The following is a 20,889-nucleotide window of genomic DNA, read 5'->3' as shown; positions in this document are numbered from 1 at the left end:
ATTTGGGATAATGCATTTGATTTAATCATTTTTTCTTACCTTCAAAAATTTGACTTTTTTCCCTGTGGGCTGTTAGGCTCGCGGGGGCTGAAAATGCTTCATTTTATTGCGTCATTCTTGGCGCAGACTTTTTTGGCGCAAAAATTATTTTCCGTTTTCGGCGTCATACGTGTCGCCGGAAGTTGCGTCATTTTTTGACGTTATTTTTCGCCAAAAATGTCGGCGTTCCGGATGTGGCGTCATTTTTGGCGCCAAAAAGCATTTAGGCGCCAAATAATGTGGGCGTCTTATTTGGCGCTAAAAAATATGGGCGTCGCTTTTGTCTCCACATTATTTAAGTCTCATTTTTCATTGCTTCTGGTTGCTAGAAGCTTGTTCTTTGGCATTTTTTCCCATTCCTGAAACTGTCATTTAAGGAATTTGATCAATTTTGCTTTATATGTTGTTGTTTTTTCTCTTACATATTGCAAGATGTCTCACTTTGCATCTGAGTCAGAAGATACTACAGGAAAATCGCTGTCTAGTGCTGGATCTACCAAAGCTAAGTGTATCTGCTGTAAACTTTTGGAAGCTATTCCTCCAGCTGTTGTTTGTATTGATTGTCATGACAAACTTGTTAATGCAGATAATATTTCCTTTAGTAAAGTACCATTGCCTGTTGCAGTTCCTTCAACATCTAAGGTGCAGAATGTTCCTGATGACATAAGAGATTTTGTTTCTGAATCCATAAAGAAGGCTATGTCTGTTATTTCTCCTTCTAGTAAACGTAAAAAATCTTTTAAAACTTCTCTCCCTACAGATGAATTTTTAAATGAACATCATCATTCTGATTCTGATGACTCTTCTGGTTCAGAGGATTCTGTCTCAGAGGTTGATGCTGATACATCTTCATATTTATTTAAAATGGAATTTATTCGTTCTTTACTTAAAGAAGTTCTAATTGCTTTAGAAATAGAGGATTCTGGTCCTCTTGATACTAATTCTAAACGTTTGGATAAGGTATTTAAATCTCCTGTGGTTATTCCAGAAGTTTTTCCTGTTCCTAATGCTATTTCTGCAGTAATTTCCAAAGAATGGGATAAATTGGGTAATTCATTTACTCCTTCTAAACGTTTTAAGCAATTATATCCTGTGCCATCTGACAGATTAGAATTTTGGGACAAAATCCCTAAGGTTGATGGGGCTATTTCTACCCTTGCTAAACGTACTACTATTCCTACGTCAGATGGTACTTCGTTTAAGGATCCTTTAGATAGGAAAATTGAATCCTTTCTAAGAAAAGCTTATCTGTGTTCAGGTAATCTTCTTAGACCTGCTATATCTTTGGCTGATGTTGCTGCAGCTTCAACTTTTTGGTTGGAAACCTTAGCGCAACAAGTAACACATCATGATTCTCATGATATTATTATTCTTCTTCAGCATGCTAATAATTTTATCTGTGATGCCATCTTTGATATTATCAGGGTTGATGTCAGGTTTATGTCTCTAGCTATTTTAGCTAGAAGAGCTTTATGGCTTAAGACTTGGAATGCTGATATGGCTTCTAAATCAACTCTACTTTCCATTTCTTTCCAGGGTAACAAATTATTTGGTTCTCAGTTGGATTCTATTATTTCAACTGTTACTGGCGGGAAAGGAACTTTTTTACCACAGGATAAAAAATCTAAGGGTAAAAACAGAGCTAATAATCGTTTTCGTTCCTTTCGTTTCAACAAAGAACAAAAACCTGATCCTTCATCCTCAGGAGCAGTTTCAGTTTGGAAACCATCTCCAATCTGGAATAAATCCAAGCCAGCCAGAAAGGCAAAGCCTGCTTCTAAGTCCACATGAAGGTGCGGCCCTCATTCCAGCTCAGCTGGTAGGGGGCAGGTTACGTTTTTTCAAAGAAATTTGGATCACTTCTGTTCACAATCTTTGGATTCAGAACATTGTTTCAGAAGGGTACAGAATTGGTTTCAAGTTGAGACCTCCTGCAAAGAGATTTTTTCTTTCCCGTGTCCCAGTAAATCCAGTAAAAGCTCAAGCATTTCTGAATTGTGTTTCAGATCTAGAGTTGACTGGAGTAATTGTGCCAGTTCCAGTTCTGGAACAGGGGATGGGGTTTTATTCAAATCTCTTCATTGTACCAAAGAAGGAGAATTCCTTCAGACCAGTTCTGGATCTAAAAATATTGAATCGTTATGTAAGGATACCAACGTTCAAGATGGTAACTGTAAGGACTATCTTGCCTTTTGTTCAGCAAGGGAATTATATGTCCACAATAGATTTACAGGATGCATATCTGCATATTCCGATTCATCCGGATCATTATCGGTTCCTGAGATTCTCTTTTCTGGACAAGCATTACCAGTTTGTGGCTCTGCCGTTTGGCCTTGCTACAGCTCCAAGAATTTTTACAAAGGTTCTCGGTGCCCTTCTGTCTGTAATCAGAGAACAGGGTATTGTGGTATTTCCTTATTTGGACGATATCTTGGTACTTGCTCAGTCTTTACATTTAGCAGAATTTCATACGAATCGACTTGTGTTGTTTCTTCAAGATCATGGTTGGAGGATCAATTTACCAAAAAGTTCATTGATTCCTCAGACAAGGGTAACCTTTCTGGGTTTCCAAATAGATTCAGTGTCCATGACTCTGTCCTTAACAGACAAGAGGCGTCTAAAACTGATGGCAGCTTGTCGAAACCTTCAGTCACAATCATTCCCTTCGGTAGCCTTATGCATGGAAATTCTAGGTCTTATGACTGCTGCATCGGACGCGATCCCCTTTGCTCGTTTTCACATGCGACCTCTTCAGCTTTGTATGCTGAATCAATGGTGCAAGGATTACACAAAGATATCTCAATTAATATCTTTAAAACCGATTGTTCGACACTCTCTAACGTGGTGGACAGATCACCATCGTTTAATTCAGGGGGCTTCTTTTGTGCTTCCGACCTGGACTGTAATTTCAACAGATGCAAGTCTCACAGGTTGGGGAGCTGTGTGGGGATCTCTGACGGCACAAGGAGTTTGGGAATCTCAGGAGGTGAGATTACCGATCAATATTTTGGAACTCCGTGCAATTTTCAGAGCTCTTCAGTTTTGGCCTCTTCTGAAGAGAGAATCGTTCATTTGTTTTCAGACAGACAATGTCACAACTGTGGCATACATCAATCATCAAGGAGGAACTCACAGTCCTCTGGCTATGAAAGAAGTATCTCGAATTTTGGTTTGGGCGGAATCCAGCTCCTGTCTAATCTCTGCGGTTCATATCCCAGGTGTAGACAATTGGGAAGCGGATTATCTCAGTCGCCAAACGTTGCATCCGGGCGAATGGTCTCTTCACCCAGAGGTATTTCTTCAGATTGTTCAAATGTGGGAACTTCCAGAAATAGATTTGATGGCGTCCCATCTAAACAAGAAACTTCCCAGGTATCTGTCCAGATCCCGGGATCCTCAGGCGAAGGCAGTGGATGCATTATCACTTCCTTGGAAGTATCATCCTGCCTATATCTTTCCGCCTCTAGTTCTTCTTCCAAGAGTAATCTCCAAGATTCTGAAGGAATGCTCGTTTGTTCTGCTGGTAGCTCCGGCATGGCCTCACAGGTTTTGGTATGCGGATCTTGTCCGGATGGCCTCTTGCCGACCGTGGACTCTTCCGTTAAGACCAGACCTTCTGTCACAAGGTCCTTTTTTCCATCAGGATCTGAAATCCTTAAATTTAAAGGTATGGAGATTGAACGCTTGATTCTTCGTCAAAGAGGTTTCTCTGACGCTGTGATTAATACTATGTTACAGGCTCGCTCGTAAATCTGTATCTAGAGAGATATATTATAGAGTCTGGAAGACTTATATTTCTTGGTGTATTTCTCATCATTTTTCTTGGCATTCTTTTAGAATTCCGAGAATTTTACAGTTTCTTCAGGATGGTTTAGATAAAGGTTTGTCCGCAAGTTCCTTGAAAGGACAAATCTCTGCTCTTTCTGTTCTTTTTCACAGAAAGATTGCTATTCTTCCTGATATTCATTGTTTTGTACAAGCTTTGGTTCGTATAAAACCTGTCATTAAGTCAATTTCTCCTCCTTGGAGTTTGAATTTGGTTCTGGGGGCTCTTCAAGCTCCTCCGTTTGAACCTATGCATTCATTGGACATTAAATTACTTTCTTGGAAAGTTTTGTTCCTTTTGGCCATCTCTTCTGCCAGAAGAGTTTCTGAATTATCTCCAGGAACTTCCACGAACGCTGAACCGCTGCAGGCCCTTTAACCGGTTTCTCGATTAACCGGAAGTGTGTGGGAAGGATAGTAGTGGAGCACTGGGGGTGCACGCCGCTGTTTGCAGCCGGTTCCGCTGCTTACAATCCCAGAAAAACGAAAAAATGCGGCAGCAACAAGCAGAGTAAGAGATAATTTAAAATTCAAATACTTTATTTCTCATATCTTAAAAAAGCCAATTGGCAAAGAATACAAAGGGTAGCAGGTGATAACCCTCCTTACATGTTTCGTGCCTATGCTCGGCACTTAATCATAGGAGTGAGATATGTTAGTACAACCCCTGCTATTTAAAGGGGAAGTACCCAATGATGGCAAAGCTTTAGAAACACCTGTATCAAAGTAGTGTTAAAACTGCTTACCCTCACCTAGCACTAACCAAAAACACAGAAAGGTATATTGTGTTTGAAAAAATATATGTACATGTATGTAAATGCTGAATTACTTAATAAGATATATAGTTATACATGATATATAAATACACATAAGACAACAACTTCAGTGTTATGTTATAACCTTGTAACCTTATGTCATTCTAGATACTAATTATAAATCACCTCCTATAGGCTAAACTGTATTTATTATTTTGTGATAAATACCTATAATGAATGTCTAGGGAATTATATCGAGAAATAGGGGACTATATTTATATGTTCCTATTTATGGACCTAAATGTATCCCATTATTCATTCATACTTATACAAACCAAGTATAGAATATATAATATTTAAAATTTAAATTGAACTGAGTGAGAGCCTAAGATCCAATATTTGTTAAAGGTAGATTACTATATGCAATATTATTGAGAAACTTTGTTAAAATTTCTGCATAGTAAATTAAATTGACCCTTAAAAAATAGACCAAAAAAGTATATATATAAATAACTATTCCACATAGTAGGACATGTCCCATTCTCTATTTAGACCCTGTGGTACTATCGTTTTAAGTTTGTAAATCCAAAATAATTCACGTTTGAGCAACAATTTTTGTTTGTTGCCCCCTCTAGTGGGTGACTGAATTTTATCAATAACTTTAACAGTAATGTGTGCTATGTGAGTCATATGTGTTTGATTAAAATGAACCGCTACCGCCGAGTCTTTGTTGTAGTTTTTAGTGTCCCTAATATGTTCTCTGATACGTGATCTGAGCTCTCTGGTCGTTTGACCAATATATTGTAGGGAACAAAGGGAGCATTCTATTAAATAAACTACAAACTCAGTCCTACAATTTGCATAGAACTCCATATTATATTTTTCATGTGTTGCTGAACTGGTGAAAGTATCACTTTTTTCAATAACTTCACACGTAATGCATGGTTTAGTGCCACATTTGTATGTGCCTTTTTTCCTTATCCAATTACTCCCCCGTTTATTTGTTATTGTATTTACCATACTAGGTACCAGCCTGGTGCCCAGAGTCGGTGGTTTCTTGGACACAAATTTACAAGTATGAAAAATGTTACCCAAAGATTCATCTTCTTTTAATATATGTAAATGTTTCTTGAGAATAGCTGTGATTTCATTGAATTGTTTCGAATACTCTGTGGTAAAGACAATTTTGTCTCTACTAAAATCTTGATCTGATCTCTTTTTGGTTGCAATAACCTCTCTTTGAGTCTTATATTTTACCTTTTCGTGAGATTCATTAAGAATTTTATTCGAATATCCCCTTTGTTTTAATCTGTTTGTAAGATCAGTACATTGTAGATTGAATTTCTCAGTACAATTAGTGTTTCTTCTCATTCTAATATATTGGGCTTTGGGGATTGATCTAATTAAATGTGGGGGATGGCATGATTTGGCATGGAGTATGGTATTTCCTGCCGTTGGTTTGCGATATGTGTCAGTCATTATTACACCATTTTCTGGATCACCTGTAAGCTCTAGATCTAAGAAACATATTTTATATTGTTGTAATTCACCTGTGAATCTCAAATTTAAATCATTGGTATTAACATACTCTAAAAAGGTGCTCAACTCAAGTTTATCCTCCACTATAAATATAAGATCATCTATGAAACGCATATACTTGATAATATGCTTTGCAAATGGATTGGAAAGAGTGTAAAGGTATAAATCCTCCCACCACGCTACATACAGGTTGGCAAACGAGGGGGCAAATTTTGCCCCCATCGCTGTGCCACAAACCTGTACATAGTATTCATTATTAAACATAAAAAAATTATGTTTTAATAAAAATTCAATGATTTCACAGAAAAAAAGTTTGAATTCTAAAGAATAACGTGTGGCTGTATCCAAGAAATATCTAATGGCTTTTAATCCTAACATGTGGGGTATACTTGAGTAAAGGGAGGTGGCATCAATGGCCACCCATCTGAACTCCTTGTTCCATTCTACATATTCCAAACAATTCAACAAATGTGTTGAATCACGTAAATAGCTATTAAGGCTTTTAACCAAAGGCTGGAGTATGGAGTCGACCCATTCAGACAATGGCTCAAACATAGAGCCAATGCCTGAAATGATAGGTCTTCCTGGGGGAGAGGTCATATTTTTATGTGTTTTAGGCACATGATGGAATATAGGCACTAATGGATGATCCGGTATCATATTTTTGACCTGTTCTTCAGTGAAGACATTGATGGCTATTCCTTGTTCTATTATAGAACAAAGTTTAGACTTAAATATCTGTGTTGGATTCCTATCCAGCTTTCTGTATGTTTTGGTATCAGACAATTGTCTGTAAGCCTCATTGCAGTAGTATTCTTTATCAAGGACCACTACATTACCACCCTTGTCAGATGTTCTTATCACAATACTATCATTTTGTTTTAATTTGTGTAATGCATTAAATTCTGCTTTTGTGAGATTAGGTTTCCCGGTGGTGCCCTTTGTTTTTATCTCTGTCTCTAAATCTAACAAATCCTTCTGGACTCTCCTCTGATACATATTAATATATGGACCCCTGAAGTTTGTGGGATAGAACTCTGACCTCCCCCTTCTGGGTGACTGTATATCACTGTCCTCTGGACCATATTCACATTCTAAAGATTTTAATTCATTAAGTGTTATACAGTCACCAAATTTGAGGGTTGCCGAGCCCATCTCACCTACAATACTACTATGGTCAACCATTAAATCTGAATTATCATTTGCACATTCTTCTAATGCTGATTCTTCCTTCTGCAAATTAAAAAAGCGTTTTAATGTCAATTTCCTGACAAATTTATTAATGTCAATGATAGTTTTGAAAGCTGAAAAAGTATTCGTAGGGGCAAAGCCCATTCCCTTGCTCAGTAGTGATTTTTCTTCTTCTGTAAGTTCCTGTTTGGACAGGTTCAATACCGATAGTCCTTCTTGTGTGATTTTCTTTGGGATTTTCTTGATTCTTCTGCCTGCCCTCCTTGTGCGCCTCCTAAAGGGACAACCGATGTATCTTTATCTTTATCTTTAGGACATACAGCTGTATCTTCTTCCTCATCCGTGTCACTGTCACTCAGAACCTGTAATGACAAGAGGGGGCAGGAAGGAGGAAGTATAGACTTAGAAGAAGAAGAAAGAGAAATAGTAGAATGAGAAGGTGGTGGAGAGGGGGGAGAGAGAGATCTTGGCCCCACAGGCCCTGAAGAAATGCTTCCATCAGATATATATGATTCCTGATCTGAAGTATCAGTTGAAGAAAAGGCCACTTTTCGTTTAGATTTATGCTTCAAGATTGGTTTAGGATTAGCTGTTGCAATGTTTTCTGCAGATGATACTTGGTTCTTTTTGCCCCCTTGTGGGCGAAAGGACCTTCTTCTTGGTCTGTTCTGAAATCTTGACCAGTTATACACCTTGTTATTCAAATAGTCCTCCATATCTCTGTTAAATTTATTGCCTTTTCTCAGCGCCAATTCTCCATCTGTTTTTTGTATTTTTGCTTTTAAATTGCTTTTAAATTCTCCATACTTAGTATCTGATTTCAGGGTCTTCAGATCTACTGTGATATTATCAATTTTAGATTTAAGATTGTCTCTCTTTTTGGTTTTACTTCTGATAACGATGTCCATAAGTGTGAGAGAACATGTGGTTAATGCCTCATTCCATTCTGTCTGTAGGTCTGGGTCTTCTAGATCAAAAGAGGGGTATTTTTTGATTCTCAAGCCCCTTGGTATTCTTATGGCTTTAATATAGTGATCAAAAGCGACCACATCCCACATTAGTCTTAAATCTGTTAATAAAAGTCTCTCTAGTTTAATAAATTGGCTCTTTATGTCACTCTGTCCCCCTCCAGAGTGTTCAGCAACATTGAAAATTGTGTCAAAAAAACTTTGGCGGTGTTGTACATTGAAAAAAGATTTATGAGAGCTTTCACCCTCATTTTCCATGTTAATGGATAGTGCTGTGTGCAGGCTAAAACCAAAAACTCTGCTGCAGTACCCTGTATTGACTCCGCTGTGCCCCTATTGAAAGTGCTCCACTAGTAAGCCCACTGGTAAGTGAGAAAAACAAACTGCTTTCTTTTGATATGCTGTTTATATATTAGTAGCGATCTCCTTAAGTAGGTCAGTCCATACACTAAAAAGCCTATTTGTTGTGCTGCCAGATATGAGCCACCGCTCCTGCTGCACGCTAAAGGCACATAAGGATAACCAAAAAGATCGTATATCTTTAAAACAGTAATCCCAACAATGTCGACAAAGCAGTAATATAATCAAAGTTCCACTTACTCAAAATCCATCGATTGGTGTCAGACCGAGCTGGTTACCAGAATACTCCTCAGGAACTTCCACGAACGCTGAACCGCTGCAGGCCCTTTAACCGGTTTCTCGATTAACCGGAAGTGTGTGGGAAGGATAGTAGTGGAGCACTGGGGGTGCACGCCGCTGTTTGCAGCCGGTTCCGCTGCTTACAATCCCAGAAAAACGAAAAAATGCGGCAGCAACAAGCAGAGTAAGAGATAATTTAAAATTCTAATACTTTATTTCTCATATCTTAAAAAAGCCAATTGGCAAAGAATACAAAGGGTAGCAGGTGATAACCCTCCTTACATGTTTCGTGCCTATGCTCGGCACTTAATCATAGGAGTGAGATATGTTAGTACAACCCCTGCTATTTAAAGGGGAAGTACCCAATGATGGCAAAGCTTTAGAAACACCTGTATCAAAGTAGTGTTAAAACTGCTTACCCTCACCTAGCACTAACCAAAAACACAGAAAGGTATATTGTGTTTGAAAAAATATATGTACATGTATGTAAATGCTGAATTACTTAATAAGATATATAGTTATACATGATATATAAATACACATAAGACAACAACTTCAGTGTTATGTTATAACCTTGTAACCTTATGTCATTCTAGATACTAATTATAAATCACCTCCTATAGGCTAAACTGTATTTATTATTTTGTGATAAATACCTATAATGAATGTCTAGGGAATTATATCGAGAAATAGGGGACTATATTTATATGTTCCTATTTATGGACCTAAATGTATCCCATTATTCATTCATACTTATACAAACCAAGTATAGAATATATAATATTTAAAATTTAAATTGAACTGAGTGAGAGCCTAAGATCCAATATTTGTTAAAGGTAGATTACTATATGCAATATTATTGAGAAACTTTGTTAAAATTTCTGCATAGTAAATTAAATTGACCCTTAAAAAATAGACCAAAAAAGTATATATATAAATAACTATTCCACATAGTAGGACATGTCCCATTCTCTATTTGGACCCTGTGGTACTATCGTTTTAAGTTTGTAAATCCAAAATAATTCACGTTTGAGCAGATCAGATCAAGATTTTAGTAGAGACAAAATTGTCTTTACCACAGAGTATTCGAAACAATTCAATGAAATCACAGCTATTCTCAAGAAACATTTACATATATTAAAAGAAGATGAATCTTTGGGTAACATTTTTCATACTTGTAAATTTGTGTCCAAGAAACCACCGACTCTGGGCACCAGGCTGGTACCTAGTATGGTAAATACAATAACAAATAAACGGGGGAGTAATTGGATAAGGAAAAAAGGCACATACAAATGTGGCACTAAACCATGCATTACGTGTGAAGTTATTGAAAAAAGTGATACTTTCACCAGTTCAGCAACACATGAAAAATATAATATGGAGTTCTATGCAAATTGTAGGACTGAGTTTGTAGTTTATTTAATAGAATGCTCCCTTTGTTCCCTACAATATATTGGTCAAACGACCAGAGAGCTCAGATCACGTATCAGAGAACATATTAGGGACACTAAAAACTACAACAAAGACTCGGCGGTAGCGGTTCATTTTAATCAAACACATATGACTCACATAGCACACATTACTGTTAAAGTTATTGATAAAATTCAGTCACCCACTAGAGGGGGCAACAAACAAAAATTGTTGCTCAAACGTGAATTATTTTGGATTTACAAACTTAAAACGATAGTACCACAGGGTCTAAATAGAGAATGGGACATGTCCTACTATGTGGAATAGTTATTTATATATATACTTTTTTGGTCTATTTTTTAAGGGTCAATTTAATTTACTATGCAGAAATTTTAACAAAGTTTCTCAATAATATTGCATATAGTAATCTACCTTTAACAAATATTGGATCTTAGGCTCTCACTCAGTTCAATTTAAATTTTAAATATTATATATTCTATACTTGGTTTGTATAAGTATGAATGAATAATGGGATACATTTAGGTCCATAAATAGGAACATATAAATATAGTCCCCTATTTCTCGATATAATTCCCTAGACATTCATTATAGGTATTTATCACAAAATAATAAATACAGTTTAGCCTATAGGAGGTGATTTATAATTAGTATCTAGAATGACATAAGGTTACAAGGTTATAACATAACACTGAAGTTGTTGTCTTATGTGTATTTATATATCATGTATAACTATATATCTTATTAAGTAATTCAGCATTTACATACATGTACATATATTTTTTCAAACACAATATACCTTTCTGTGTTTTTGGTTAGTGCTAGGTGAGGGTAAGCAGTTTTAACACTACTTTGATACAGGTGTTTCTAAAGCTTTGCCATCATTGGGTACTTCCCCTTTAAATAGCAGGGGTTGTACTAACATATCTCACTCCTATGATTAAGTGCCGAGCATAGGCACGAAACATGTAAGGAGGGTTATCACCTGCTACCCTTTGTATTCTTTGCCAATTGGCTTTTTTAAGATATGAGAAATAAAGTATTTGAATTTTAAATTATCTCTTACTCTGCTTGTTGCTGCCGCATTTTTTCGTTTTTCTGAATTATCTGCTCTTTCTTGTGAGTCTCCTTTTCTGATTTTTCATCAGGATAAGGCGGTGTTGCGAACTTCTTTTGAATTTTTACCTAAAGTTGTGAATTCCAACAACATTAGTAGAGAAATTGTGGTTCCTTCATTATGTCCTAATCCTAAGAATTCTAAGGAGAAATCGCTGCATTCTTTGGATGTTGTTAGAGCTTTGAAATATTATGTTGAAGCTACTAAATCTTTCAGAAAGACTTCTAGTTTATTTGTTATCTTTTCCGGTTCTAGAAAAGGCCAGAAAGCTTCTGCCATTTCTTTGGCATCTTGGTTGAAATCTTTAATTCATCATGCCTATGTCGAGTCGGGTAAAACTCCGCCTCAAAGGATTACAGCTCATTCTACTAGGTCAGTTTCTACTTCCTGGGCGTTTAGGAATGAAGCTTCGGTTGATCAGATTTGCAAAGCAGCAACTTGGTCCTCTTTGCATACTTTTACTAAATTCTACCATTTTGATGTATTTTCTTCTTCTGAAGCAGTTTTTGGTAGAAAAGTACTTCAGGCAGCGGTTTCAGTTTGAATCTTCTGCTTATGTTTTTCGTTAAACTTTATTTTGGGTGTGGATTATTTTCAGCAGGAATTGGCTGTCTTTATTTTATCCCTCCCTCTCTAGTGACTCTTGTGTGGAAAGATCCACATCTTGGGTAATCATTATCCCATACGTCACTAGCTCATGGACTCTTGCTAATTACATGAAAGAAAACATAATTTATGTAAGAACTTACCTGATAAATTAATTTCTTTCATATAAGCAAGAGTCCATGAGGCCCGCCCTTTTTTTGGGGTGGTTATGATTTTTTTTTATAAAGCACAATTATTCCAATTCCTTATTTTATATGCTTTCGCACTTTTTTCTTATCACCCCACTTCTTGGCTATTCGTTAAACTGAATTGTGGGTGTGGTGAGGGGTGTATTTATAGGCATTTTGAGGTTTGGGAAACTTTGCCCCTCCTGGTAGGAATGTATATCCCATACGTCACTAGCTCATGGACTCTTGCTAATATGAAAGAAATGAATTTATCAGGTAAGTTCTTACATAAATTATGTTTTTTCATACTGCGCCAGCGAGGCCAGAGTGTCTCCCGCTGACTTTCTGCCACTGTCACATTCTGCACAGTGATTGCTTCAATACTGTTTATATCTGTTTAATTGACCACAGCAATGAAGATGAATATACACAAGAGTGTTTTCAAGGGATTTGTTACTGGACTTCTTAACAATATGAGTTTTTCTAAGAAAATAAAAATTGTAATGTTTTTTTTAAAGCATTTCATTAGTGCAATATGTAATTGTTGTTGTGTACAAAATACTTTACATATAAAATGGAAACTTTAAGTTTTAATAAAAAATATTTGTTATAGGCCACAAAACGTGACAGTGTTCTTCCTTAGTGTTGCAGAATGCATTTCCTTTAGCCCTGTGCAATGTGTAGCAGAGCATACCTCGTTATTGTTTGACATTACGGAACAGTAAAGTCAAAATTAAACTATCACGATTCAGGTAGAGCATGACATTTTAAACAACTTTCCAATTTACTTTTGCTTAATTTGCTTTGTTCTCTTGGTATCCCCTATTGAAAAGCATACCTAGGTAGGCTCAGGTACAGCAGTGCACTACTAGGAGCTAACTGCTGATTGGTGGCTGCACATACAGTATATCTCTGTTGTCATGGGCTCACCTTAAGTGTATTCAGCTAGCTTGCAGTAGTGCATTTGTTCTTTCAACAAAGGATCTCAAGAGAATGAAGATAATTTGATAATAGAAGTAAAATGAAAAGTTGTTTAAAATTGTATATATGCGAGCACTGAGGAATCTGTTGGCGTTCTACAAATAACAGATGATAATTCTAATAATATGTTCTATCTGAATCATGAAAGTTTTACAAATTATTAAAAAATGAAGTTAAAAAATAAGCTATTTTTTTATTATTAGCTGTTGTTGCTGAGCTTTCTGGTACTAACCCTTCATCTCTTTGACCAGGCAAAACAAGGCCAGATATCCAGAAAGCTCTGGGGTTCCAGCAGACGACTCAGCCAGTTCTCATCTGGAGAGACTGAATATAACACACAGGACTCCTAGGGACTCATGCTTGTGTCACTACAAATACTATTTTATTGTACATAGGTTGGCTGTATACTCAGTCCCTTTGAGATCATCCTATGGAGTTTAGGAAATATGTTCTTGAGTATTTTTCTTCCAGTTCATAATGCTGCTTTACCCTTCCTGCTACCAGAATCACCTTAAATGCACTACACCTCCCGCCTGGTAGCAATGGCATAAATGAATTGGTGTAAACAGCACAACAAAAATCAATCTTGTATTGCACTACAGAAACAGAATTACAGATTGTAATGGGGCCATTTGCTGGGAAGTTTTGCATTTTTTTGTATATTTTTTAATAATTAAATTAATTTTAACAATTGAGGGCTTCCAAATACTACCAGGATGTGATACTGCATTCAACTTTTGTTATGTAATATACAAGCAACACTACTACTGCGTTCTTATCTATGGCAGCCTTTATGTATTAGCTGCAGTATATTTTTACTGCAAATAGGAATTTGATACAAGCTCTAAAATGCCAAACTATAAATCAGAACTTGGTACAGTCAATTGGTATTTGTCTGTTTTCATAATCTGTTGCATTTGCTGCGTCACTTAAAAAGATTGTTTAGTGTGCAGCACATGTATGAAGCAAGAACAAGATATCATTTAGTATTTAGCAAGCTTATTTTATAACGTGTGTCTCCATATTGCAATGTAGTTAATACCTCTCTGCATCAAATGTACAGCAACATTAATATTGTCAGTCATTTATCTGCTGATTATGTATTTTACTACAGTATTGCTGTATAATACATTCTTTAGGGTCTAGAGGCCTCACATAAAATGTATTCCCATTCCCAGCTCTGATTTTGAGCTTTTATTGTGAATCCTCTGTCTTATACATTGATGGAGATTCGTCAACATAACTGACACAGTTGCAAACTGAAATCCTTTAATTCCTCTGGAAATTACTTGAATATGGGAGCAGAAAGAATACCAAGCATTATGATGCTCTGTGGATATGTATCTGCCTCTGGAACAGGCTCTTTGGTCAATTTGCAGCCCAGTTGTCCATCTAATTAAAAACGTTCTGTATTTTAAACATTTTAAGATGTCTAATAACTTTCCCCTCTTATTATGAAATTTTTGATTGGGCACTCCTTATTTACTCAGCATTGGAAATCAGTGACAAATTAAAGGGACATAAAACCCCAACATTTTCCTTCATTATTCAGATAGAGCTTGCCATTTTAAACAACTTTACAATGCTTTTCTATTGTCTAATTTTCTTAATTCTCTTGGTATCCTTTGTTGAAGAAGCAGCAATGCACTACTGGGAGGTAACTGAACACATCTGGGGATTCAATGACAAATATGGCAGCCATCAATCAGCAGATAGCTCACAGTAGTGCATTGTTGCTCCTGCGTGTACCTGGGTACCAAGAGAATGAAGCAAATTAAATAATAGTACATTGGAAATTTTGTTTCAAATTGCATACTCTGTCTAAATCATGGGAGTTACATGTTGGCTTTACTGTCCCTTTAAAGGATCCCATAAGCACCCCTTAGTCATCAAAAAAGCTACATAAGTCCACCAAGACTTCAGGAAGCCACACTGAACTATAAAATTGTCCTATAAATCAATGGTTCCTATAAGCACCTTTGCACATGAAACAAATCGGATTAGATGGCAGCGGATACTTTGTTACTAATCATCTTTTCCTATGTATGTTTTTAATTTTATACTATAGAAGTAACAATGAAGCTAAAAAAATAAATAAAAAAATGAGTTTCTCCGCAGGGCTTTTTGTTAATGAATGTGACCAATAGCCCAAAGTCACTCAAAGGGCAGTTGGCTACACGTTTTTTTCTTCATTAAAAGGTGAACATTTAATGCACATTCTTGATTTACAACACTCTGCAATTGTAATCCTCAATTTGAAATGAAATTGCAGGGCCTTTTACACAAGAGAGCAATTCAATAATCACTGCACGATGGTCATATAGTTGTGTTGGGGTGCTTCAGTACCCTAACCATGCACAGATGTCTGTGTATTGTGTTGTGTAATTGATGCCATGGCAAACAGTTACCCAGTCCAGGACTAATGCACTTGCATTTCTCATGATTGTGACAGACAAGCTTTGGTTCCAATACTACTACAAAAGGATTGTACTTGATAATAAAAAAGCAGTGTTTATTCTTTCTCTCATACCACAAGTGCTTCTCTATACAATATATCAAGCACTTGCTTTCTTAATAACAGTAGGGAAAGTGAGGGGGTTGCTGCAATCTGTTCAACACACTAATTCAAGTTGCCTTAAGTTGGTGTTCTAATAAAGAGCCAAGTAAATCATGTGTAATGCTGCAACAAAACATTACGCTAGAATAAAAACAGCCCATTACACAGTGGGGACTCAACAGCACTGTGGTTAAGAGTTCCACGATATACGTTTTCTGACGCATTTGATTAAACTTACACTACAGACTTATTTATTTGAACTCTTAAGCTGCCCTCAACATACTGAAATGTAAATCTTGCAATTGTGTGAGCATCTGCACATAAGAACATTGTAATTATTTGTGTATGGAGATGTTTTTCACTTATACCTCTTAAGTTATTACAATAATATGAATCCAAATATACATGGGACTATTGCCTTTTTATGATATGAAACTAGACAGTCTTTTAAATGATTTACTTTTCTGCAGGGTGAGATTGGTAACTTTACAATGCAGTGCTTTAAGTTATGTATTTATATGCATGGATATCCCAGTAATAATAATTTATTAAGTGCAAAGAGATTTTAACAAACCACAGTTAAAGCCATTGTGTAGTTGGCCTTTATTATTTGTCTAGATTCCACAAACTGTGGAACAATTTCAGCTTTTAGGTTTTATTTTTTTTGTTCTTAACTATTTAGGTTATATACCAAAACAATGTATAGCTTTGTACAAATGGGGATATAATGTACTATTTAACGGTAATTACTGAAAATAATTCTTAAAACTAACCCCAGGATCAATAATCAGGTGTAACATTATCTTTTTCATGGCTTATTTACATATATCTAAGTAAAAATGTTGCATAATGTGTTTTTATTTAATTTGCAGATTATACTTAACTAAACTTGATTAAGAGAGTTTATTTGTCTCAAAATATGGTTAAGTATCCCAAGTCAAAGCAGTTCAGCACTACATATATTATTTGTACATATTAGTTCAAAATCCTATGGCTTCTAGTATTAAATAGTATAAAGGACTTTATTTAAATTTCAGGTATTGCACTCTAATTTTCTGCTTGGCTTCAGCTGGGAACTTGCAAAGGCCATGCAGTCGCAATTATTAATTAATCGCCCTTGTGTCTGGAAATCAGTTTACAACAAGAAAACTCGTATTTTGAAACTGAACGTTTGCTTTATATGACAATCATGTATTAAAATGTTTTATATAGTTGTATTACCTTGCTTTCTGCTCAACAAACAGTATATCTGCACATTCGGATCAAGACACAAAGCACAGGGGATTTTGTAAGGCATGTTAAAAATATATTATGGCTTATTACACTACTGTTAAAATGAGTTCTGCTGACAAACCTCTGGGCTTTGCATATCTTACCATATCAAATGATATCTCTTTACTCGTATGTTTTAAATTTCCTCATTATTGTTTGTGCAATATCTTCTTTTTATCTTGAAGTGTATATGGTTACTTACACCTATGTTTGAGAAAATATTCTCTTTTGATCAGAAAATTTAATAACGTGTTTGTGTATATTAGTTCTGTTTACTGTACAGGGTGATTTTGGATGTTTTTTTGTTTGTTTTTTAAATATGTTGCACTTTTTTAGGACCTTCCAATTTGTAAACGGTAACAAATTAATATTTTGTACAGAGCATAATTAAATTGACTTTTGTACATAACTGCGAGTCTCAAAGCCAATAAACCTTTGAATAAATCTAGACTGATTGCCTTTTCTTGATATTAAAATAAGCTGAACAAAATTACTATTCATTTCAACTGTGTTGATATACATCCAGTTAACTTAAGTGTTTTAAAACTCCTCTTATATGAAAACAATTTGCAACTATGGGGCAAATAAAAAAAACTTGTTTGCTCATTATGCAATTCTTGAAAAGTTGTTGTTGCTCATTAAAAGGTTTAGCTCAATTTCTAGTGAACAAAATGTGATAAAAAATATACAAACATTTTAATACATACAACATTATTTCATATCTTAGTTTAAAAAGTTAGAACATTTTTAAATCAGTTCATATGTAATTCTTCAGTCCTGTCTCCTGGAAAATAATGAAAGCCAAATTTGGAGTAGAATGCTTGAGACTGGACGGATGTTTTGGTGTGTCATATATATATATATATATATATATATATATATATATACTGTGTGTATATATATATATATATATATATATATATATATACAGGGAGTGCAGAATTATTAGGCAAATGAGTATTTTGACCACATCATCCTCTTTATGCATGTTGTCTTACTCCAAGCTGTATAGGCTCGAAAGCCTACTACCAATTAAGCATATTAGGTGATGTGCATCTCTGTAATGAGAAGGGGTGTGGTCTAATGACATCAACACCCTATATCAGGTGTGCATAATTATTAGGCAACTTCCTTTCCTTTGGCAAAATGGGTCAAAAGAAGGACTTGACAGGCTCAGAAAAGTCAAAAATAGTGAGATATCTTGCAGAGGGATGCAGCACTCTTAAAATTGCAAAGCTTCTGAAGCGTGATCATCGAACAATCAAGCGTTTCATTCAAAATAGTCAACAGGGTCGCAAGAAGCGTGTGGAAAAACCAAGGCGCAAAATAACTGCCCATGAACTGAGAAAAGTCAAGCGTGCAGCTGCCAAGATGCCACTTGCCACCAGTTTGGCCATATTTCAGAGTTGCAACATCACTGGAGTGCCCAAAAGCACAAGGTGTGCAATACTCAGAGACATGGCCAAGGTAAGAAAGGCTGAAAGACGACCACCACTGAACAAGACACACAAGCTGAAACATCAAGACTGGGCCAAGAAATATCTCAAGACTGATTTCTTTCATGTAATTAGCAAGAGTCCATGAGCTAGTGACGTATGGGATATACATTCCTACCAGGAGGGGCAAAGTTTCCCAAACCTTAAAATGCCTATAAATACACCCCTCACCACACCCACAATTCAGTTTTACAAACTTTGCCTCCTATGGAGGTGGTGAAGTAAGTTTGTGCTAGATTCTACGTTGATATGCGCTCCGCAGCAGGTTGGAGCCCGGTTTTCCTCTCAGCGTGCAGTGAATGTCAGAGGGATGTGAGGAGAGTATTGCCTGTTTGAATTCAATGATCTCCTTCTACGGGGTCTATTTCATAGGTTCTCTGTTATCGGTTGTAGAGATTCATCTCTTACCTCCCTTTTCAGATTGACGATATACTCTTATAAATATACCATTACCTCTGCTGATTTTCGTTTCAGTACTGGTTTGGCTTTCTACAAACATGTAGATGAGTGTCCTGGGGTAAGTAAGTCTTATTTTCTGTGACACTCTAAGCTATGGTTGGGCACTTTATTAAAAAAGTTCTAAATATATGTATTCAAACATTTATTTGCCTTGACTCAGGATGTTCAACATTCCTTATTTTCAGACAGTCAGTTTCATATTTGGGATAATGCACTTGAATCAAATATTTTTCTTACCTTAAAAATTTGACTTTTTTCCCTGTGGGCTGTTAGACTCGCGGGGGCTGAAAATGCTTCATTTTATTGCGTCATTCTTGGCGCTGACTTTTTTGGCGCAAAAAATCTTTTCTGTTTCCGGCGTCATACGTGTCGCCGGAAGTTGCGTCATTTTTGGCGTTCTTTTGCGCCAAAAATGTTGGCGTTCCGGACGTGGTGTCATTTTTGGCGCCAAAAGCATTTAGGCGCCAAATAATGTGGGCGTCTTATTTGGCGCTAAAAATATGGGCGTCGCTTTTGTCTCCACATTATTTAAGTCTCATTTTTTCTTTGCTTCTGGTTGCTAGAAGCTTGTTCCTTGGCATTTTTTCCCATTCCTGAAACTGTCATTTAAGGAATTTGATCAATTTTGCTTTATATGTTGTTTTTTCTCTTACATATTGCAAGATGTCTCACGTTGCATCTGAGTCAGAAGATACTTCAGGAAAATCGCTGTCTGGTGCTGGAACTACCAAAGCTAAGTGTATCTGCTGTAAACTTTTGGTAGCTGTTCCTCCAGCTGTTGTTTGTATTAATTGTCATGACAAACTTGTTAATGCAGATAATATTTCCTTTAGTAATGTACCATTACCTGTTGCAGTTCCATCAACATCTAATGTTCAGAATGTTGCTGATAACATAAGAGATTTTGTTTCTGAATCCATCAAGAAGGCTATGTCTGTTATTCCTCCTTCTAGTAAACATAAAAAATCTTTTAAAACTTCTCTTTATACAGATGAATTTTTAAATGAACATCATCATTCTGATTCTAATGACTCTTCTGGTTCAGAGGATTCTGTCTCAGAGGTTGATGCTGATAAATCTTCATATTTATTTAAAATGGAATTTATTCGTTCTTTACTTAAATAAGTACTAATTGCTTTAGAAATTGAGGATTCTGGTCCTCTTGATACTAAATCTAAACGTTTAGATAAGGTCTTTAAATCTCCTGTGGTTATTCCAGAAGTTTTTCCTGTTCCTGGTGCTATTTCTGAAGTAATTTCCAGAGAATGGAATAATTTGGGTAATTCATTTACACCTTCTAAACGTTTTAAGCAATTATATCCTGTTCCGCCTGACAGATTAGAATTTTGGGACAAAATCCCTAAAGTTGATGGGGCTATTTCTACCCTTGCTAAACGTACTACTATTCCTACGTCAGATGGTACTTCGTTTAAGGATCCTTTAGATAGGAAAATTGAATCCTTTCTAAGAAAAGCTTATCTGTGTTCAGGTAATCTTCTTAGACTTGCTATATCATTGGCTGATGTTGCTGCAGCTTCAACTTTTTGGTTGGAAACTTTAGCGCAACAAGTAACAGATCATGAAACGAATTCAGTACAGGACTGAACAAGCAATGTACATGGATAGCACTCAACAATTAGATAAGCATATGTCAATATTAGACACAGGATAGAAAGAATCCATGTAAGAACATTGTGTCTGCATAGAGACGTTTAAAACTTAACTTTTATTTCGCAATAAAAACAAATTGAAATGATACACACAATTAAAAACACTGTAACATGAGGGGCTCCCCAAGGTAAAAGGGTAATGGTACTGCTCCAGATAGCAGTGGGACAAAAAGGAAGTAC

At 36.1% G+C, this 20,889-nt stretch overlaps 1 protein-coding gene across 6 annotated transcripts in view; it reads left to right on the top strand.

Annotated features, from left to right (window-relative positions):
* Positions 1 to 17,532, top strand: part of NBEAL1 (neurobeachin like 1) — a 759,124-nt gene extending 741,592 nt beyond the window's left edge. For all 6 annotated transcript variants that reach the window (XM_053698681.1, XM_053698678.1, XM_053698680.1 and 3 more), the window contains one exon: positions 13,507 to 17,532. In XM_053698681.1, the coding sequence (XP_053554656.1) occupies positions 13,507 to 13,605 (99 nt within the window). In that variant the 3' untranslated portion in view covers positions 13,606 to 17,532. The remainder of the gene's footprint in view (positions 1 to 13,506) is intronic.
* Positions 17,533 to 20,889: the final 3,357 nt, after the last annotated feature.

The sequence above is a fragment of the Bombina bombina genome, chromosome 1, assembly GCF_027579735.1.
Source record: "Bombina bombina isolate aBomBom1 chromosome 1, aBomBom1.pri, whole genome shotgun sequence".
Lineage (NCBI taxonomy): Eukaryota > Metazoa > Chordata > Amphibia > Anura > Bombinatoridae > Bombina > Bombina bombina.
The sequence above is the reverse complement of the archived record's forward strand: the minus strand, read 5'-3'. Positions and strand labels throughout refer to the sequence as shown.